Source organism: Temnothorax americanus, unplaced genomic scaffold (assembly GCF_048541705.1).
Source record: "Temnothorax americanus isolate GAGA-0224 unplaced genomic scaffold, ASM4854170v1 Scaffold139, whole genome shotgun sequence".
In the NCBI taxonomy this organism is placed as follows: Eukaryota; Metazoa; Arthropoda; class Insecta; order Hymenoptera; family Formicidae; genus Temnothorax; species Temnothorax americanus.
This window is the reverse complement of record NW_027509274.1, coordinates 1-23,023: the sequence shown is the minus strand read 5'-3', so window position 1 is coordinate 23,023 and position 23,023 is coordinate 1. Positions and strand designations below refer to the sequence as shown.

General features: G+C 42.4%; 4 protein-coding genes and 1 pseudogene across 5 annotated transcripts; 1 reads left to right on the top strand and 4 right to left on the bottom strand.

Moving 5' to 3' along the window:
- Positions 1-372: 372 nt before the first annotated feature.
- Positions 373-2,563, bottom strand: LOC143894378 (uncharacterized). Its single transcript, XM_077400571.1, has 6 exons — positions 1,954-2,563; positions 1,591-1,680; positions 1,156-1,502; positions 777-1,011; positions 555-717; positions 373-473 (listed from the first exon to the last, which is right to left on the bottom strand). The coding sequence occupies exons 4-6, from the start codon at positions 845-847 to the stop codon at positions 393-395; spliced, it is 315 nt and encodes a 104-aa protein (XP_077256697.1). The 5' UTR covers positions 848-1,011; positions 1,156-1,502; positions 1,591-1,680; positions 1,954-2,563; the 3' UTR covers positions 373-392.
- Positions 2,564-14,373: 11,810 nt separating this feature from the next.
- On the bottom strand, positions 14,374-15,623 carry LOC143894382 (uncharacterized; annotated as a pseudogene). Its single transcript, XR_013256093.1, has 3 exons — positions 15,526-15,623; positions 15,184-15,410; positions 14,374-15,069 (listed from the first exon to the last, which is right to left on the bottom strand). The product of XR_013256093.1 is annotated as an uncharacterized LOC143894382 (transcript).
- A 1,502-nt stretch (positions 15,624-17,125) lies between these two features.
- LOC143894380 (uncharacterized) lies at positions 17,126-21,088 on the bottom strand. Its single transcript, XM_077400573.1, has 3 exons — positions 20,956-21,088; positions 17,796-17,955; positions 17,126-17,723 (listed from the first exon to the last, which is right to left on the bottom strand). Exons 2-3 carry the CDS (start codon positions 17,945-17,947, stop codon positions 17,150-17,152), a joined length of 726 nt encoding a protein of 241 aa, XP_077256699.1. The 5' UTR covers positions 17,948-17,955; positions 20,956-21,088; the 3' UTR covers positions 17,126-17,149.
- On the top strand, positions 17,955-19,531 carry LOC143894379 (uncharacterized). The gene has a single exon (XM_077400572.1). It carries the CDS (start codon positions 18,392-18,394, stop codon positions 19,520-19,522), a length of 1,131 nt encoding a protein of 376 aa, XP_077256698.1. The 5' UTR covers positions 17,955-18,391; the 3' UTR covers positions 19,523-19,531.
- Positions 21,089-22,301: 1,213 nt separating the features above from the next.
- Positions 22,302-22,703, bottom strand: LOC143894377 (uncharacterized). Its single transcript, XM_077400570.1, has one exon. It carries the CDS (start codon positions 22,701-22,703, stop codon positions 22,302-22,304), a length of 402 nt encoding a protein of 133 aa, XP_077256696.1.
- Between the last annotated feature and the right edge of the window lie 320 nt (positions 22,704-23,023).

Sequence of the window (23,023 nt, the reverse complement as noted above, 5' to 3'; positions counted from 1 at the left end):
AAAAATAGCTGAGAAAGCTAATAAAGGTCATTCATTCATTCATTCATTCTCTCTCTCTCTCTCTCTCTCTCTCTCTCTCTCTCTCTCTCTCTCTCTCGGCGACTTCTGATTCCTGGCTTGATGTGTTCGTGATTGATGATGTCGAAAAAATTAAGTCCTTCTCTAAATCTCAGTGTCCTATCATTGCCGGTCATGATCTCCTTGTGCTGTCTGTGTCTCTTAATTCCAAACTCTGCCTATCATCTACTATTTCTTGACGGTATTATAGGGGCATCGATGGTTCTAAGTTTTGTTATTACCTTCGTTCCATTGCTGACTCTGTACGTGCCAACTTGGACTCGTTACCCTGTCATGCCGCCGTGGACCGTTTGTGCGAAGTGCTATTTGTCAGCTTATTGGGTGCACTTGACGTCTTTGCCCCTATTCGTGTCCTTGAAATTAAGAAGCCTTCTGTAAAGTGGCTTACCTCGGAACTGATGGCAAAGTTACGTATTCGTGATCAGTTGTAGAAGCGTGCCAAACGTGCTAATAGCCTCCTAGGTTATGTCACTTACAGACTTTTCCGTAACAAGCTCAATGCTGACATCAGGCGAGCTAAGAGCGAATATTACTTTAATTCCCTTATGTGCGTCAATAATCCTGCTAAACTCTGGAAAGAGCTTGCTCGGCTTGGACTCGCCAAATCCACTTTTGCTTCTCCTTTGCAATTCTTCTCGCCTGACAAGTTAAACACATACTATGTATCTGTTACGAACGCTCAACCGATCTGTACTTACTCTAACTTTATTTCAGCCATTGCTTCAATCAGTGGTCCCTCTGATCGCCCTGAATTCGTCTTTTCTACCATCTCGTCGAGTTCAGTATCCAAGGTTTTATTCGAAAAACCTCTTCACTCGTTTGCATCGGGTGTAGACGGAATTCCCTTGTTCATTCTACGTCTTGCATTGCCTTTCATCCTGCCTTTAATAACATCCATGATGAATCGATCTCTGGACACTTCTGTGTTTCCGTCTGAATGGAAAAAAGCCTACATTCGTCCACTCTCAAAAATTCGAACACCTCTATCACCGTCTGACACGAGACCGATTGCAAACCTGTCTGAACTTTCTAAATTATGTGAGAAGATTGTAGCTTCTCAAATTCTTGATTACTTACATGATCATGACATCTTAAATTCCAGACAATCTGCATATCGTGTGGGCTATAACACACAGTCAGCACTGTTACGTGTGAGTATTAATATTAAACAGGGCATTGATGATGGATTAATCACCATCATGATACTCTTCGATTTTAGTAAAGCGTTTGATACAGTTCCCCATTTGCTGTTGCTCATCAAGCTTAAAGAACTTGGATTCTCAGATGCTGTCCTTAATTGGATTTTTTCGTACTTAACAGGTCGTTCTCAAGCGGTTATTGATGACACTGGTAATCTTTCGGAATGGCTGTTTACTTCATCAGGAGTCCCACAGGGCTCTGTACTTGGTCCTCTCTTGTTTTTACTTTTCATCAATGATATATATAAAATATTACGTTATGTGATGCATATGATCTTTGCTGATGACATTCAAATTTATTATTCATGCTTACCTTCCAACATCTTACGTGCATTGGAATTAATTTCGTTAGATGCTAATGCTATTTCTGACTATGCTACGTCTAACGGTCTCATGCTTAACCCTGCAAAATTCAAGGTTATTATATTTGGCAGTCAAGCGCACATAAGTAGTATTGATATCAGTCGTCTTCCACCCATTGTTGTAAACAGCACGCCTTTACCATTCGTTTGTGAGGTAAGAAATTTAGGTGTTATTTTTACATCTAATCTATCATGGACGAGACACATCTCGCTTATCTCACAGAAAGTTCATCATGCGTTGAACAAATTGAAGTTCAACAAGAACTCTCTTTTCAAACAACTTAGAATCAAACTTGTTACAACATTAATTTTACCTCACATTGATTACTGCTGTCTCGTATATCATGGCCTGACCAAAGAATTAAACATCAAATTGCAAAGACTAGTTAACTGTTGTATTCGATATATTTTCGATATTAGGCGTGATGACCATATCACACCGTATAGACGACAACTGGGATGGCTTTCTGTTGAGAATAGACGGCATTATTTTCTCGGTTGCCAGATGTATCGTATTCTACACATGCGTTCGCCCACCTATTTGTCTGAGCTTTTTACCTTTCCTGATCCATCACTCAAGCGATCTAATCGTCTTGCTGAATTATCTGTTTAAACTTTCCATATTCCTGCTCACAGAACAGTGGCTTACAGAAATTCATTCCATCTTTCCGCTGTTTATTTTTGGCATTCACTTCCTAATACAGTCACATCGGCAGCATCTATAGCATCTTTTAAAAGTCTTCTTCGCGAGTTTTTGCTTTTGTCAGAGTCTGAGTGATCGGTCTCCTCCCTTTCTATTGTGTTCAAGCGGTACTATTTTGTTAGTTTTAAGTTTTGTTAGAATTAGTATAATATGTTAATCTTACGTTATATTTTGTTGAGAGCTTATAATTATGTTTATAACTACATTTATACACTTTTGCCCCTTAGCCATTGCTCAGGCATAACAAATCTATCAATCAATCAATCAATCCCTCTCTCCCTCTCCCTCCCTCTCTCTCTCTCTCTCTCTTTCTCTCTCTCTCTCTCTCTCTCTCTCTCTCTCTCTCTGTGAGTACAAGCGTGCGTGTCCGATCTGCCGTTCCTGCTTTGCTTGAGCATATTTTCTTCTGCGAACTGCCTTCGGGCCATTTTTGTTGCAGGCATAGACAGGCTTTTTACTGCTTGTTATAAGCACATATCAAACTTATTGATGCTCGTTACCTTTATGCATCTGTGTTCTGGTTAATGAGTCTGCTTATTTCCTAACCTAATTGCGAGCTGTGAGGATCTTTTGCACGTGCGCTCGATCATTTGATCTTTCTACACTTCTACACTTCTGCACTTCTACACTCTATCACCTGCACTCTGCTGTTGCTTGCGGCGTTCGTCCGCTCTGGCGGGCGATTGGATATTGGTGTTGGTACGCATGAACCGCTGCTATTGGCCGGCTGTGTGGCAGTCTCCGGAGTGCGCGTGCTTGCTGTGCTGGAAGTCCCTGTCACTCGACTTCTTGGTCGCATCGTGTAATCTGGGCCATCTGAGTATTGGGCATGGAATCGCAAACGTGTGTCAGGTGCAAGAAGTTGATTGCCAACCTAGTACTCGAGTGTGCAGGAGAACGTTCCATCCCGGCTGCATCAGGCCTTACGCTGCAACCAAATATGCAGATTACTTGCTGCAAATCTTTATCGGCATCACTTGACACCCCTCTTTCACCGGCCGTCGACGTGGGTGCGCACACCTTTGATTTCTCGGGTGGACCATCATGCTCTCAGGTACAGACTCAATCTCAGGAGCACGCCACAATCCATGTCATGTTTCAGAGACTGTGCGAGAGGTTGAGTGAGTCCGATGCCAAGCTCTCAGTTTTTGTTGACGAGCAGCGATGTGTAAATCGCGAGATCAATGAAAAATTGAACAATCTCGGTCTCATCGCGGACACTGTCGCTCAGAATACTCAGCGCATTGACAAGCTTGAGCAAGAAAGCGCTGCTCTGGCGCGTGATGTCCAGGCTCTAAAGGCCTCTCAGCTTGTCCCGCGTGCCTGCGAGGAGACTGAGAAGGTATCGTCTGCTGCGTCGCGTGTCCCTCGAACGTCGGATCTCATAATCTCTGGAATCCCATCTTCTTTCACCGAGTCATCCTGTGAGCTTGTCGCGAATGTTTTTCGTGCGCTGGGAATTCCTCAGCTGACTTCCGACGTTCTTGAGACTCGTGACGTTGCGGCGCGTAACGCGTCATCGGATCGTGATGTTGCGTCTGCGTCCGTCCCTGCCGTCGATCGGCCTGATGTTGTGGATCGGTGTAAATCGGTCATAGTTGCGCTCAAGTCGCGTGAGATTCGTGACCATATTATCAAAATTATGCGCGGCAGGCGCCGACTGGCTATCAGTGACGTTTTCGCGACTGGCATTCCTGGCAACATTTACGTCAACGAATTGCTCCCGATTCACACTTATAAGCTGTTACGCCAGGCGCGAGTCAGGGCGAGGCAGCTGTCGTTCAGGCACGTGTGGAGTAGCGACGGGCGAGTTTTCGTCCGTAAGGACCGTGGCCAGTCACCGATTTCTATAGCCTCTGAGGCTGATCTCGATAGGCTCCAGTGACTTTCGACGGCAGCTGTGGTTCCTCCTGCTTCGCGCAGTCGTCTCCGCATTGCGTGCTTCAATGCCTGCTCCCTTCCTGCCCATATCGAGTCAATCCGAGCTCTCTTAACGTCGAAATTTTTTCACATTATCTTGATTTCTGAAACCTGGCTTCACTCTCATATTTCTGACGACTTAGTTCGTATCCCAGGTTATTATTTGCTACGAGTGGATAGAGAAGGCAGGGAGGGAGGGGGTGTTGCTTGCTATATTCATGACTCGCTGCGTGCTCGTGTTCTGGCGTCGTCGCCTCCGTCCTTCTCTAATGAACCCGAATTTCTTGTTCTCGACGTTTGTGGCGATGCTTGCGAGCCTCTCCTTTTTACCTCGATGTATCGTAGACCGAGAGGAAAAAATTTCAGTAAGTATGTAGACGCTCTTACTTCCGCTATGCATAATTATAAGAATATTATTATTTCGGGCGATTTAAATTGCAATCTCCTTTCCTCATCATACGAATCCAATCACCTCAGAGACATAGTCTCGCAATTGTCGCTCAACATAGTCGAGTCGCATTCGACTTATCACACTTGCTCTTCTGACTCATGGTTGGACGTTTTTATCGTTGATAGCTTGGACAAGGTTTCTTCGTTTCGTAAGTCAGAGGCACCCTTTATCAATGGTCACGACCTTATTGAACTTACGTATTCATTTATGGTTCCGTCCCCCACGGATCGTACATTGACTCGTCGCAGATACAATAAATTTAATGAGCATAGTTTTGTTGAAACTCTCACCTCCAGGTTGTCTTCATCTTTTGCGGCAGACTTCGGCCTGGAGAGCCTTAGTGTGCCTGACTTGGACAACATCCTGAACACCATAACCAAAGACTTCACTTCTAGTCTAGACAGGCATGCGCCCATCCGCACTTTTCGAGTGAATCGTCCTTCGGCACCTTGGCTCACCGATGCTCTCGCTCGTGAAATTCAGCATCGCAACCGTCTATATAATATCGCCCGAAGATCTGGTTGTGTTCTTGATTTTTACATCTACAAGCAGTTCAGGAATAATCTCACGGTGGAATTGAGGAAGGCTAGAGAACGCTTCAACATGGCGAGATTATCCGCGATTTCCAACCCATCCAAGCTATGGCGCGAGCTCACTAATCTTGGCCTTATTGAATCACCTTTATCCTCACCGCTTAATTACTTTTCACGTGACACTCTGAATGCTCATTTTGCCTCCATCTCCAATTGCTTTCCTTCTTGTACTCAATCTCAATTTTCTGATATCATCTCATTCATAGCGCCTGTTACTCCTTCTTTCAGTTTTTCCCAGATAACCGTCGATGATTTATGCTCCTTTTTCTCTTCATCTTCCGTTTCTCTTGCTTCAGGTATCGATCACCTACCACTGTATGCTATAGCGTTGGCCCTGCCACATGTGGGTAATCTTCTCACTTCATTCTTCAATAGTTATCTCAGGCTCAGTTACTTTCCGTCGTTATGGAAAAAAGCCATACTACGCCCGCTGTCTAAAGTTAAATCTCCTGTTTTCCCTTCCGACACGAGGCCTATAGCCAACCTGTGCGAGCTCTCCAAGGTGTTCGAGAAGATTTTACATCGTCAAATCATTGACTTTATTGAAACTCATCGCATCCTGGATAGTCGACAATCTGGCTACCGCAAGGGTTATTCCACCCAGTCCGCCCTTCTGCGATTATTCCATGATATAAAGTACGGTGTTGATATTGGCGAGGTGTTGATCCTTGTCCTTTTCGACTTCAGCAAAGCCTTCGACACAGTCTGCCATCTTCTACTGTTGACTAAACTCAGGCGGTTGGGGTTCTCTGATTCTGCCCTCGAGATGATTTTTTCTTACTTCACAGGTCGATCTCAGGCCGTTGTTGACCTTGAGGGTTTGTTCTCTCATTGGCTATCTGTCACTGCAGGGGTTCCGCAGGGTTCTGTTCTGGGCCCTCTCCTTTTCTCGTTATTCATAAACGACATTGGTGCCTTCCTCAGGTTCACGGAGCGCATTATATTTGCCGATGATACGCAGATCTATCGTAGGAGTCTCCTTAGCCAACTGAATGTTGCCTTGCAGCTTGTTGCTTATGATGTCGGAGTCATTTCAGAGTTTGCTGCGACCAATGGCTTGACACTCAATCTCAAGAAGTCTAAGGTCTTGATTCTAGGAAGTAATAGTTATGTTAAACATTTGAATCTCAGCGACCTACTCCTCATTTCAGTCAATGGCACTTCCATCCCATTCGTTACTGAGACACGTAACCTCGGTGTCATTATGCTCCGACCTGTCCTGGGTAAGCCACGTTTCACACATTTCAAAGAGGGTACACTTCACACTGCATAAACTTAAATTTCATAAGAACTCCTTATCACTAAATCTACGCATAAAGCTTGTGACTACTTTGATCTGGCCACTCTTGGACTACTGCTTTCTGGTCTATAATGACTTGTCTGATGAGCTCAATACTAAACTTCAGCGACTTGTAAACTGTGCGATCCGTTTCATCTTCAACCTAAAGCGCGATGAACATATCACGCCCTATCGTCATCAACTGGGGTGGTTATCCGTCAAATCTCGACGCCTCTACTTTCTCGGTGTAGAAATGTTTAGGGTGTATCATGATTTGTCACCTAGCTATATATCCGAAATTTTCCTTGATTCCGACCCTTTAGCTAGGCGATCTTCACGACTAGCGCAACCGCAATCTTTCTATGTTCCTTTCCATAGAACCGAAGCGTACCACAAGTCCTTTCATCTTGCCGGTGCTTATTTTTGGAACTCGCTTCCTAACGAAGTGATATCGGCAACGTTTGTTGCCGGTTTTAAGAATAAGCTTCACAGCCATCTTTTCTCCCTCGAGCGTAGTACTGTTTAAGTCTCATTGCATCTGCCAGCTATGCATGATTGAATTTTGAGTGTCTGCTTATTTCCGTCTTGTTATATTAATTGTATTCTTTAGTTTTTAAATTTGAGTGTCTGCTTATTTCCGTCTTGTTTTATTAGTTGTACTCTTTAGTATTTAATCAACTTTCTTCATAATTTCACTTTCATGTTCATCTTTGTATTTTCATTTTTAGTTCTAGTATTATGTTACACTTTTACTTTTACTTTAGTATTCACTGTTTGCCTAAAGTCCAGACTATGGCATAAAATAAAGCAATCAATCAATCAATCAATCAATCAATCTCTCTCTCTCTCTCTCTCTCTCTCTCTCTCTCTGAGAGGAGAGAGAGGAGATAGAGAGAGAGAGAGAGCGAGAAAATCGCCCTCTCCCTCCACCTTCCCTCTCCCTCTCCCTAGCCCTCTCTCTCTCCCTCTCCCTCTCCCTCTCCCTCTCCCTCTCTCTCTCTCTCTCTCTCTCTCTCTCTCTCTCTCTCTCTCGGTGAGTATAAGGTGCACGTCTGTTTGTCGTTCTCACCAAGATACAGCATATCTCTGCTGCTGGCTGCCTTCGGGCAATTTTTGTTGCAGGCATTGATGAGCTTTGCTTCATTTCGTGAGCTATCATTCAATTTTTTGCCAACTTGACACCTAAATGCTTATATTTTATGTGACAAGTTCTATGGTTTTTCTAACCTATTTCATGGATTGCTGAGTTCTCATCGTGCTTGTCGGACGTCGTGGATCTGATGCGCATGCGCTGGCTGTCGCGCCGTTTCCGTTCGTCTGCTTTTGGTTGGCGTGCGTGTGATACCCACTTCTGTCTGCTCATTGGCTGATCTTATGTACCAATCTTAGCCGTGCAGATGCAGTCGTGCCAATCTACTCTTTTCCGTTGATGTGCTTTCGGTTGGCGGGCGTGTGATACCCACTTCTGTCTGCCCATTGGCTGGATTTTGTGTGCCAACCTCAGCCGTGCCGACGCAGTCGTGCCAATCTGCTTATTTCCGTGTTCAATTTACACCTGAAACTGCTGAGTGATATTTGCTGTACTTTGCAAGAGACATTCGACTATTATACAGTGATATTTGCTGTACTTTGCAAGGGACATTTGACTATTATACAGTGAGTGAATTTGCTGCAATTACTCATGCAGCGTGCGTGTGCTAGGTGCAGCAAGTCGGTTGTTGGTCAATTGGTCTCGTGTGCTGAGTGCGGTAAGGCATTTCATCCGGGTTGCGTTAAGGCGTATATTGTAACTAAAGCCGCGGGCGCCTGTTGTAAATCTCGACTTGCTATGCCTATCACGCCGAGGGAGGGACAAGGTGCACATGCCTTTAATTTTCCGGCTTCTTCATCGCCTGCAGTCGATAATGTCTCGCTCCCTGGTACTCAGAGCAATGCGCAAGCGAATACTAACGAGCTTTTACGTGGATTGATCGAACAGTTAAAAGAGTCTGATTCAAGGCTTTCTGCCTTTATTGAAAGTCAGCAGAGGACTAACGATGAAATAACGGGTAAACTTGATCAACTGAATGCAATTTCAGAGATGGTTGCTAGCAATTCTCTGCGTATTGCTAGCCTAGAACAGGAGAATACTGTTCTTAGAAATGAATTGCTGAACCTACAAACTGCTCGGTCAGTCCAACAAACCAATGAAGCGAACGAACTTATCGTGTCGGGTCTGCCGGAGGTGCCTTCTGTCCCTCCGTCTGAGCTTGCTCAAAACGTGCTCGTTGCTCTTGATGCTTCCGTAGCTCTGCCACATGTTCTTAATGTTAGAACCGTTCGCAAGCCTCTCCCTGAATCTGCTCGGGATCAACCGAAGACTGCTGCCGCTAACAGCTCTCTTATTATCACTGTCACCTCTAGCGCTGTTCGTGAAGTCATTATCTCGAAAAAACGTGCTAAGGGTGTTCTTAGGCAGAGGGAGGTTTGCGGTAACGATTCTGATCGTGTAATCAATGTAAATGAACTACTCTCCAAAGAGATTTATGAATTGTTGCAACAAACAAAGCGGGTTGCTAAAGAGCGGTCATGTAAATATGTATGGGTCAGGGATGGTTGGATTTGCGTACGACACTCGGACGGTATGCCTGTTGTTCATATAAATTCTTATGCTGATCTTAGTAAGCTTAACTGACCATGCCTGCCTCGTCCTCAAAATAGCTTTAATCGGGATACATCTAAATTCTGCGTTGCCCAGTTCAATGCAAACTCTCTTCGTGGTCACATTGAGCTTGTCAGACTTCACTTCAGTTCCAATCTATGTCATGTCATTTCGGTATCCGAAACATGGCTTCACGAGGGTATTTCGGATGAGCTTGTTGCCTTGAATGACTATTTTTTGATTCGACATGATCGAGTTGGGCGAATGGGTGGAGGTATTGCTTGTTACATACATAAATCACTTAAGGTTAAGCTCATTGCGACCTCTAAGGGAGTTGATATCAACGATCCGGAATATATTATAATTGAGATTCGTTTGCCTAGTGATGAAACGGTGTTGTTCGCGTCGGTCTACAGGAGACCTAAGGGAGCTCTGTTTCATGACTTTACTCATTCCCTTACAAAAGTCTCTCATTTGTATAAAAATATTGTCATAGGCGGCGATTTAAACTGCAATCTCTTGACGAACAGCTTTGAAGCAACCTACTTGCGGGAACTAATGTCAAGCCTTTCTATGCATATCATACATTCTGATGCAACGTATCACACAGCTACTGCTGACTCTTGGCTAGATGTTCTTGCAGTAGACGACAATGAAAAAATCCTGGCGTTTACTAAATCCGAGTGTCCGTTTATAGCCTGTCACGATCTATTAGAATTGTCGCTTTCACTTAGCACGAACTTAACTTTTGAGCGTACAATATCAAGACGCAGTTACCGGACCATTGATGGTGATGAGTTCTGAGATCATCTTCAATCCTGCATGGATAGTGCTGAGGTACAAACATGCATGCAGACTATAGCTAATCGTAGTTCTGTTGGCCTCGATGACCCGACTAGAGTCTCTGGAGTTGATAAGCTTTGTTCAATGCTATCCGAAGCCTTACTTGGAACACTTGATGTATTTGCTCCCGAGCGTACATTTACTATCAGGAAGCCTCCCTTACGGTGGCTCACAGATGAACTTAAGGCTCGGATCCGCATTAGAAATCGGCTATATAAGCAAGCAAAACGTTCCAAGAGCTTGCTTGGCTACGCCACCTACAGGCTTTTTCGTAATCAGCTTAACACAGATATTAAACGGGCCAAAAGTGAGTATCAACTCAACTCTATCAAAAACATCAACGATCCAGCAAAACTTTGGAAGGAACTCGCTCGACTGGGTCTTGTAAAATCAGCCTCAGTTTCACCTCTACAGTATTTTACACCTGATCAACTCAATTCTTTTTATGTGTCGATTTCAAATGCTCAGTCGCCTTGCTTGTATGCCGATTTCACTTCTGCCATTGCTCTAGTTACTCGCCCATCTCTACGTCCTGAATTTGTTTTCTCCACCATATCGTCATGTACGATTCTTAGGCTCATTTCTACTGAACCACTCCATTCATATGCGTCGGGCTCTGATGGTATACCGCTTTTCATTTTGCGCATTGCATGGCCCATGATTTCGTCGTGCCTCACTGTTTTATTCAATCATTCGCTTAGATCTTCTTCCTTTCCGTCTCAGTGGAAGCGTGCGCTCATTCGCCCACTTTCGAAGATTCGTATACCTCTGTCCCCGTCTGATACGAGACCAATAGCCAATCTACCCGAACTGTCAAAATTACTTGAAAGGATTGTGGCTTCGCAAATTACAGATTACCTTATAGAACATGATCTCATCAATCCCAGACAGTCTGCATATCGACCTGGTTACAACACTCAGTCAGCATTATTACGGGTATGTGATGACATTAAGGAGGGAATCGAGAATGGGCTTATTACAATCATGATCCTTTTCGATTTTAGCAAGGCGTTTGATACTGTCTCCCATTTTTGCTTACTCATTAAGCTTAAGGAGATCGGTTTTTCTGATGCCGTTCTGACCTGGATATTTTCTTATTTAACTGGCCGTTTTCAAGCTGTGGTTGACGATGCTGGTAACTTCTCAGAGTGGCTAGCTACGTCATCAGGTGTTCCTCAAGGCTCTGTTCTGGGCCCGCTTTTGTTCTCTCTCTTCATCAACGACATTGGAAGTGTCTTGCTGTATGCACTTTATATGTTGTTTGCTGATGACATTCAAATTTATCTTAAGTGCTCACCCGCCAATATTTGTCAAGGATTAGAACTAATCTCTAGAGATGCGAATGCTATTTTTAACTATGCTCAAACTAACGGACTCAAACTAAATCCTGCAAAATCAAAAGTGCTTATCTTTGGAAGTCAAGCTCACATTAGAAATATCGATCTCAGTCTGTTACTGCCTATTACAGTAAACCAAGTACCTCTTCCTTTTGTGAGTGAAGTCAGGAATTTAGGCGTTAATTTTACATCGACTATGTCTTGGAAAAAGCATGTGTTACATGTTTCGCAAAAGGTCCATTATGCGCTGCACAAACTAAAATTTAATAGAAACTCCCTTTCAACTGAATTGAGAGCCAAATTAGTTACTACCCTGATAATCCCTCACATCGACTACTGTTGTCTCGTCTATCATGGCCTGAGCAATGAACTGAATGCCAAACTGCAGAGATTGGTAAACTGCTGCATTTGTTTTATTTTCGATCTTAAATGGGACGATCATATCACGCCGTATAGACGTAGACTGGGTTGGCTCTCAGTTGAGAATAGACGGTTGTTTTTTCTTGGGTGTCTAACGTATCGTATCCTTTTCTTAAATTCTCCATCTTACCTAAATGAGCTTTTCATCATGTCATCACAAGTATTTCACGTCCCGTCTTGCAGAACTACGACGTACATGCACTCCTTTCGCCTGTCCTCAATACGGTTTTGGCATACTCTTCCTGATAACATTACTTCAGCATCGTCTCTTGCATCCTTCAAGAGCCTTCTCCGTTCGTTTTTATTTGCATCAGAATTTGTCTGATACTTTTATCCTTCTGTATGAATCGCTCGGTGCAATGTTCGCATTATCTAGTCAAATGCTTCTAGTTTGTTGCGTTACACAAATTATCATTTGTTATGTATTGTGTACGTTTATTTAGTTTTAGGTTATACATAATTATGCTTATGCTTTTATCTATGCGTTTCCATTTAGTTTTAAGATGTACATAGTTAGTTTTTGCTTTTACTCTGGTGTTTCTATTTAGTTAGCTACATTTAAGATATATAGTGGAATTGCGACATAATTGCCATCTTGTCTTTGTATTATCTACAGACTGTAACTTCTAATATTATGTCGAATTCTAAGTTTTGCTATTCTGTAATTTTGCCCTATAACTGTGTTTGGGCATATTAAACAAATCAATCAATCAATCAATCAATCAATCAATCTCTCTCTCTCTCTCTCTCTCTCTCTCTCTCTCTCTCTCTCTCTCTCTCTCTCTCTCTCTCTCTCTCTCTCTCTCTCTCTCTCTCTCTCTCTCTCTCTCTCTCTCTCTCGATGGGTAACCTTCGTAGACAAAAACCAAGTCGATATCTCATCGGACTCAGGAGATATTGAGAAAGTCGTGAAAACACATTTTACCGCTTTCCACCCCCTTAGGGGTTGAATTTTTAAAATTCCTTTCTTAGTGGGTGCTTACGTCACGAAAGGAATACACTCTCCAAATTTGAAGTTTCTAGGTTCAGGGGTTTGGGCTGGGGGTTGATGAGTCAGTCAGTCAGTCAGGACATCTTCCTTTATAGATATAGATCTAAACATAATTTCGAATATATTACGAATTTTTATGGAGTAGAAAAGTGATTTTTTTGTATCTGAAGAAGAACTCAGAATTGTGGTGACATAGAAAAGAATTTCTTTTAAACTCTTAAGAGATGTTTTGGACCAGAAATGATATACAGAAAAAGTACTTAAAAAATTTTTTAAAACAAAAATTTAAAAAAAAAATTCCTTTTCAATTCTCCGTGCTATCCGGAAACATATCGTTGTATTAAAATTAAAATTTCATTTATTGCATTTTAAATTAAGCATTAATATAGTGTATCCTATTTTTATTTTGGATGCATAATTAAATCATTCGTTTATTTCATTTAATTTAATAAAACTATTTTAAATTAAATATTTTATAATTATAATTGTTTTCTTATAAGTATATAATGTATAAAATATTATATTTTGCTTTTCGGTTGTTCAATATATGTTGTATAACATTATATTTTCTAATAATTTACCTCAATACATTTATATTATTCAATCTGCAATCACATTTATATAATTTTATTTTTTCTCATTTTTGAATTTTTTTCCTTATTTTTAATAGATACATAATAAATATTTATCTTCATTATTTTTATTAAATTTAGATTAATTTCATGTAAAAGTGGAGTGAGAGCGGAGAAAGGAAGACCAATTGAGAAAAAAGTTCAGAGAAAGACGTTGGGCGCGTAAAACCGCTCAATAGCACGTGATTGGCTCTTATATTTTTAGATCCAATGAATCAGCGTAGCGTGTCGATAAGACTACACTTAACAGTTGTGTCTGCCTGAACGTGGCCGTTCAGTTGGTGCTAGTGGGCGCTTACTTATTTCGCGCATGCGCACTCCATTTTGGACAACACTAACATCAAACGCGCCGACAGAGAGTTGCGCTACTGTATATACTGTGGCGATACTCAGACATAACCTTTCTTGACACGAGTGACACGTACCTTTTAAAGTCATTGTGAGCATACACAGTAAAGTGAACATACACATAAATTTGAAAATGAGTAACATCATACCAGAAACGCCAGAAACCGAGACTGACGGCCAACTAACACCTCAAGAAATAACACAAACTGCAAGAAACGCGATAGAAAATCTATTACCTTCAAAATCCAAAGACAAATATACAAATATATGTATGGAATATATGGTATATATATATATATATATATATATATATATAATATATGGAATATATAAATAAATATAAAATGTTAAAAGGTAAAAAAATATAAATTAATTTTGTTTTTATGTCTTTCAAAAAACGGACAAAACTTTCTTTCTTTTGCAAGATATAATAATCATGACCGATACTGTAATAAACATTGCTTTTATCATAGGCGGGGGGAGGGGCTCCGCCCCTCCCCCCCGCGCCCCCCTTTCCGCCTGCGCCCAACTTTTTGACTCGGGGGGGCTTCGCCCCTCCAAACCCCCCCGCCCGGGGGGGCTTTGCCCCCCCCTCGTTGGAAGACATATCCCCCCGCAAGTCCTTCTTTAAGAGCTCGGAGAGGCTTCGCCCCTCCTCGCCCCCCGTAAGTCCTTCTTTAAACTTTAAACGCACTTGTGATATAAAATAGTGTGTGTAACACGTGCGGGTTGAGAATTGGACACGAGTGCGGGTGATCGCACTCGCCTTCGGCTCGTGCGTCCACTCCGCACCGTGTTCAATTCTCAACTTCCCGCACTTGTTACACAAATAACTATTGTATGTGGTAAACATAAATTAAAGTGTCTGCGAACATATTCATAAGCACGCGGGGAATAATAATGCAATGTTAATGCAAACACACGCAGTTGTAGGTTTTATTGTCTTGGAACACGTTCATTCTTTTGCTTTTTACACAAGTGTTTAAATAATTCATTAGACCTACCTAGGTTGAGTAGCATTTCACTTTGTTCTGCTTTTAATATGCCTTTCTGTCGCAATGTATCCAAAATGCATTTCAATGTTACAACTTGCTTGTTACGTCGACGTATTGTTTGTTGTAACCCTCGTATTTTTTTATCATAGTTTTTCTTCTGGTATAGTAGCTGTTTTCGCAGTCGACTTTTTTGGAGAATTATATACCGATGATGTCATTGTAATTTTATTCTCCATAGATGGTTGTGCCATCGTTGCTTTGTCTGTTGTAGATGGTGCTACAAATAATAACAATTATCATATAAACAATATTTTTTATTTCTACAGATTATACTGTCTACAGTCTTTCAAATTATAAGCAATACGTACACATAAATATTTGCTTTACTTACACCAAGTAAGGTAATTTTCTTCCTGTCTTTCTTCCACTTCTGTAGGCATTACATTTGGTAATACTGACAGTAATACATTTGGTTTTAGTCGAATTCGTAATGGGTTCGTGTCATCGAAGGCTTCTCGTGGAAAATGGGCCGAACAAATACGAGCAGTATTGGGGATGTATGAAGGAAGACCCAAGATATCAGTCCACAAATTGCGACTAGTATCATTTTTTGGGATACTAAAAATAAATGCTACTATTATATTGAACAATTTCTTACAAAATATTTTACTAATACTATATTATTTTATACAAATACTAAATTATTTTATACAAAATTAAAAATAAACCTAACCTGTGAAATGTAATCTTCCAATTTTTATCAACGTTTATTTGTTTCCAACTTTGGCAATCAGATCGATTTTTACAATTTGGCACATAACATTGCACCATTTTGCGTTTTTTTCCTTTTTGCTAACAAAAAGAAAAATATATTTGATGATTGTCTCACTGCAAACTCAGTCTCACTGCAAACAGTCTCACTGCACTTGCGCACCATTACAGCCAATCAGATTTAGGCACATAATACCTCGTCCCTTCGTCGCGCAATGGCTTCCCCCCCGTGAACTCATGCTCCATCTCTATATTCCTATATCCATAACTTTTTTAGAGCTCTAGTATAACTAGTACTGTCACTCTCTGTCGGCACCTTTGATCTATTAGTTTCCAATTTGCCGCCATGTTTTTGAAAGACCCATAGACGTATCAACGGTTAAAGGGGCCCGGGTTGTATCTACAAGTAACACTGCCCAAATTTCATACGCCGATTTTTTTGAAACTATGCACGCATGTAGAACTTTGAAAAATATTTGTGTCGTGTTTTTTTATTTCAGCTTATAAAGCGTTTTAAGAGTAGAAACTACCCTCAAAATATTAACCTTCTCAATTCTACGTATAACAATCCTTTTGTCCATGCACGTCAATTTTTTGTAAGAATACAGACCAGAAAACCCTGAAAACTCCTAAAGATATTATTTTGGTGCAAAAACCATTCGGGATAAGTACATAGGATTGATAAGGTTAATATTTCGGAGAATGGTCCCTATTATACTCTTAAAACGCTTTATGAGCAAAATTAAAAAAATACGACACAAATATTTTTTAATGTTCTACATGTGTACACACTTAAAAAAAAATCGGCGTGACACACTTGAGTAGCGTTACTTGTTAAATGTGCAAATAAAGAACTGTATACATTATTCATTTGTATTGGGAATATAGTAGGTAAGCTAGGCCGGTTCCAGACCACATACCGAGGGCGAGGGGGGGTGAGGGGCGGGGAGGGGGGATCCGCGGGGGGGGGTACCGCGTCTTCGGCCGCCGGGGGGGGGGGGGGGGGGTACCGCGTTTCTGGCCGCCGCGGGGGGGGGACCGCGTTTTTGGACGCCGCGGGGTGAGGGGGGTACCGCGTTTTCGAGCGCCGCGGGGTGAGGGGAGGGGGTACCGCGTTTTTCCGGCGCGGCGGGGGCGGGCGGACCGCATTTTCCGGCGGTTTACCGCGTTTTCCAGCGCCGCGAGAGTCCGCGTTTCGGGCACCGCGGGGGAGGGGTCGGCCGCGTTTCGCCGCGCCGCGGAGCGTTCGCGTTTTCGCCGCGGAGCGGGGCGAGGGGGTCCGCGTTTCGCCGCGCCGCGGAGTCCGCGTGACGTCACACGGCACGCTCGCGTTATATCTCCTTCGCGCGCGGTTTCTCGCTCCCGGCCCCCGTTATCTTTCCCCCGTTCGCGTTCTCTTTCCCTCGCGCGTTCTCGCTCGCGATCGCGTATCTTTTCTTCGCCAACGATATTTAATCGTTCAGATCTTCGCAATATTCAATTTTAATATTACATTTAAGTAAACAATAAACGAAGACAGCTTTATGACAGGAAATGGGATGAATGGTAAATGAAAAGGAAAAACTTTTTTACCATATTATATACATTTATTTGTCATGTAGCGCATTATACACAATAGTATCCAAAGCGTAGGCCAACAGTTCGCAATCAATAATCGAATTTTCATCATAAATTTTACGCAAGATTGTAACTGCGTTACATTTATCGGTGATACAATTTTGACGTAAAGTTGTTACAAACTGTTTGAATTTTTTACTTACGCCGTGAACATTTTGAGATAGTTGAAAATACACGTTCTCGACGCAATGTTCTAGTTCGAACAGAAAGAGTACTGTTGACGGTTTCATGTACAAGCTGGTGCCGCATGACGTCAATTTTACAATATCTGCGTCACGTATTTTAACAAGCTCCAGATCGCGAAACGTTAGCGATGATGGTGCCGATGACTGCACGAGTCGCTGTATATCTGCATGTTTTTCGATGAATGTCACCCACGTTGCATGTGGCAGAATTATCCAATTGCCTCGGTTATCGCCAATAAGTATATCCACAGAGGACATAGGTCCCGCGTTGATTCCAACATCCAAAAATTTATACGCTGTTGATGTCAAGGCAAATCTTCTTCCCAAAATACGTGGCGTGTAGCGGGGTTTATCAAAACTGAAAAAAATACAATTATATGTTTATAAAAGTTTTTTTGCACAAGTATATATGAAAATTAGCGGTACATACTCATTGTGCTGTTTCTCGCACGTTTCGTCCTGAATCGGAACGTAGTAGTTCGCACCGTGAGTGTTCATCGTATCTGGAGGCTGTTTGCGACGTACTCGAACCGTATCGAACTCTCGACTGCGCTCTAGAATCCTCGTAGACCATTTATACATACCCAAAACTGCAAATCTTGCAAAAATAGCGCCAATGCACGGCTGCTGCATGGTGACCGCCACCACAATCCACATATACGTTAAATGTGATATCTTTGTCAAGAACATTCGTGATGAGATCACCTCATCGGGCATCAAATATGATTTCTTTTCAAGAGCATACGTGTCTCGCGATGATTTCATCGAACACGTGCAAAACTGCAAAATTTGCAATTTCGCATAATTCAATGGAGCGTTATTGTTTTGAAGAACATGTCGCGACATGTCTCGCGATGATTTCATCGAACACGTGCAAAACTGCAAATTTTGCAAATAGCGCCGATGTACGGCTGCTGAGATGAAATTAGATACGATAAGCAAACGATGCATCATTAGTAGAATATAAAATGACGAATCTAGAGAATACGCTCAATAGTCGAGAACTGGAAGTCGCGAGTGCAACAAATGGCGTTAGCAAGAGAATCGTGCAATAACATGGAGCAAGAGTTGTTGGAGCAATCCACCCTGTTAAATTCGAGCGAAGACTTTGCCGCGTGGGAACAACGATGTGACGAGTTTATCGAATCATTGGAAGAACAAAGCCGAATTAAGCGGCCACGAGTATCAATCGATCAGTCATCGATCGGTCTCAAACAGTCATTGGTCGCATGTATCGCAAGACTCGAAGGTCTGAAAGACTCGGTACGTCAACGTTTCGTGCATGTGGGTGCGGGATACAGTGCGAGTGAGACAGGACTCAGATGGCGCGAAATAGATACGGCTTTTGAAAGCCGTATATTGACTGGTGCGGTGATAAATTTCAAACACATCGACCCTCGTCAATTTCTCAAAGATGCGGGAAAAATTGTACTCGATCGTGTGCAGAACGTCATGCAACGACATGACAATGTAAAAATTAACACAGTGTTTAATGGTGAATTTGTTGCGGGTGACAAACGCGCGAATAAAAGTATCGCAACGAGAAACTATGAAATCTTTCGTGAGTCCAATCTGCACGAGTGGTACAAGCAACACGTCATCGAGCCTATCTTAGCAAAGCTGGAGGAATTCCAGGAACGTGATAGCGGATGGGCGTTGTCGCGTATACTCAATTTAATGGTAAACGTGAACAAATACAATCCATTGAACGCGGGGTGTTTTGTGGAAATACCGCAAGAAATTAAAAAGAAGAATGCGGTGATAAACGTGCGATCAATGGACAATGCATGTTTCGCATGGTCAGTGACGGCTGCTCTGTATCCAGCCAAGAGACATACAGATCGGAAATCGTCGTACCCTCATTACACATCGGTGCTAAATCTTACGGACATTGAGTTTCCAATGACGTTGAATCAAATTAAACGGTTTGAAAATCACAACAACATCTCCATCAACGTGTACAGCATCGAGAAAAAAAACAAGAAACTTGCAATCCTACCAATACGTGTTACTGATCGAAAGATGGACAGACACGTAAATCTCTTGTACGTGCATGACGACAACGTGGGACATTTTGCGTGGATCAAGAACCTGTCCCGCCTCGTGAGCTCGCAAATCAGTAAAAAAGAGCACAGGAAATACTTTTGCGATCGGTAAGTACCGAACTATAGTTTTTTTTAATAATATATAGAATATTTTGTGTATAAAAAATATTTATAATATTTGCGTTTATTTTTTGCAGATGTTTGCACTACTTCAGCTCCAACGAGAAATTGGCTGCCCACACCGTCGACTGTCAGGAGATGAATGACTGCGCGATCAAGTTACCGAGCAATAACGACAAGTGGTTGGCATTTAAAAATCACAACAGGAAGGAACGAGTTCCGTTTGTCGTATACGCCGACCTGGAATGTACTCTGGAGAAGATGGAAGCGGATCCGGAAACGTCCAGGTACACATATCAACATCATCGCGTGTTTAGCATAGGGTACTACGTGCGTTGCTCGTACGACGAGTCGTTATCTATGTATCGGTTTCGTCGCGATAAGGATTGCGTCGCGTGGTTCGCCGAGGAGCTAAGACGTTTAGCTCACGACGTAAAGACCATTTTGTCCACTAATGTACCCATGGCAGATTTCACGCGAGACGAGTGGGAAAAGTTTAACAGCGCAACGCACTGTCATGTGTGCGAAGAACCGTTCGAGCCAGACGAGTACGTGCGAGTACGCGACCATTGTCACCTGACCGGTCGATACAGAGGTCCCGCGCATTCGAATTGTAACTTAAATTATAAAGATTCGCATTGCATTCCCATAGTGTTTCATAATTTATCGGGATACGATGCACATTTTATTATAACTGAAATAGCAACAGCATACGAAGGACATGTAGATTTACTCCCGATCACAAAAGAAAAATATATTTCGTTTACAAAAAACGTTCAAAGCACCGAAGATAAAGATAAGAAAACGTGCGTCAAATTGCGATTTATCGATTCGTACAAGTTTCTCACCTCTAGTCTCGACAAATTGGCATCTTATCTCAGCAAGGATAAACTGCAAATATTGCAACGCGAATTTTGTGAATTATCCGCAGAAAATTTTGATTTGCTGACACGAAAAGGCGTATTTCCATATAAATACATTGACTGCGTCGAAAAATTGGAGGACTTGTGTTTACCACCGCGCGACTCATTTTACAGTTCATTGACAGGTGACACCGTATCCGAGAGCGATTACGCGCACGCCGTCGACGTCTGGCAGCGGTTCTCCATTCGAACGCTCGGTGATTACAGCGATTTATATCTCAAGACCGATGTCTTGCTGTTGGCCGACATCTTTGAAAATTTTCGCGATAGTTGCGTTGCGAGTTATGGACTCGATCCGGCGTTTTATTATACTCTACCGGGTTTTACGTGGGATGCTATGTTGAAGCATACACACATCAATTTCGAATTGCTCACCGACATTGACATGGTCATGTTTATCGAACGCGGTATACGCGGCGGTTTGAGTCAATGTTCAAACAGATACGCACTGGCCAACAACAAGTACATGCAATCGTACGATCCATCGAAACCGTCGTCGTACCTCATGTATTTTGATGTAAATAACTTATACGGCTGGGCAATGTGTCAACCATTGCCATACGCAGATTTTAAATGGGTCGACAACGTAACCGATTTTAATGTTATGGATGTCGCGTTGGATTCCTCGATAGGCTACATACTCGAAGTCGACTTGGAGTATCCGCAACATCTTCACGACGCGCACACTGACCTACCGTTCTGTCCGACGCGCGATAAACCACCCGGCAAGCGGCAGGACAAGCTCCTCGCAACATTATACGATAAGAAACGTTATGTAATACATTATCGCAACCTGCAGCAGTGTACTCGTCACGGTCTCCGTATATCAAAAATTCACCGTATACTGAAATTCGCGCAATCTCCATGGCTTCGCGATTATATAGAACTTAATACGAAATTTAGGACATTGGCCAAGAATGATTTCGAAAAAAATTTATACAAATTGATGAACAATGCAGTGTTTGGCAAAACCATGGAGAATGTGCGCAATCACGTTGACGTGCGCCTCGTGACTCATTGGGAGGGTAGATACGGCGCGGAGGCAATGATTGCAAAACCAAATTTTCATAGCCGAAGCGTCTTTTCGGAGAATTTAGTAGCAATAGAAATGCGAAAACTCGAGGTGAAGTTCGACAAACCAATCTACGTGAGTATGTGCATCCTCGATATATCCAAGACATGTTTGTACGAATTTCATCACGAGTACATGTTACCATTGTATCGCGACAAGTGTAAAGTCATGTACACTGATACGGACAGTCTCATTTATGACATTGAGTGCGACGATGTGTATGATATCATGAAGCGTCACATTCATTATAGATTTGACACTAGCGATTACGCGATCGATAATGCGTATGGTATCCCACTCGTCAATAAAAAAGTTCCGGGCTTAATGAAAGACGAAAATAACGGTGCGATAATGACCGAATTCGTCGGGCTTGGAGCAAAGATGTACGCCTTGCGAGTGGACGGTAAGAAAGATACGAAAAAGGTTAAAGGTGTTAAGAGTAACGTCGTAGCCAGGTCGATAACGTTCGACGATTACACGCGGTGTCTGCGCGACGAAATTGAAATGACGCAACAGCAGGTATGCATAAGAGCCAAAAAACACGAGGTATACACCGTGTCTGAAACAAAAATAGCTCTAAGTCCGTACGATGATAAGCGATACATTATACCCGGTTCTATCGAAACGCTGCCATGGGGACATTATAAAATACAATTGTAAATACCATTGTAAATATATTGTTAATACCGCTGTAAATATATTGTAAATACATTTAGATATTTAGGAAAATAAATGACTCATATGTATATATGTATATTTTTATACTGTAATAAATTTTACAATACATTATTCTTGTGTATCCATAAATTGTGTGAATTATCAAATCCTAACCACTTTACATAAACCTCATCCCCTCTTTTGCGCAAAACTTTTTCAACGAGATACACGTCGGGATTAGCAACGCGATGTAACTCGTATTCGTAGAAGCCACCGGCGACGGATTTTCCGCAGGAATCTTCCAACAGATACGTCACGGGATTAGTTTTCTGCACTTTGACGATTCTAAATACTTCCGTGGTCCAATTTGGCGTGTATCCTTTTTCGAAGATTGTCTTGAATTTACTCACACGTACCGAGTCGCCCACTTTGAATCGCGCGGGAGCAGCGATCTTTACGTGACTGTACACCGTTGTTAGGAGCTTGTCGGCGATCGCGGGGGTAACATCGATGGGCCGCATGCCATAGTTCGATGCTTTCGCGCGTTGTAATCCGATACGAGACCTGACAGCGAGTCGATCCATTTGTAATTTCCATTGCGCGTAAACATTTTTCACATGTCATTCTTGAGCGTGCGATTAAATCGTTCGACGACCGATGCCTTCATTACGGAATAGGTCGAATAGTGATTGATATTATGTTTCTTCAAGAGTTTCTGCACGTTTGCGTTGTAAAATTCTTTCCCCTTGTCAGTCTGTAGATTTTTCGGACATCTTCCGCCGTCTCGAATTATTTTTTCAATCGCCGTAGTAACCTCGGTTCCGCTCTTGGCCTTGAGCGG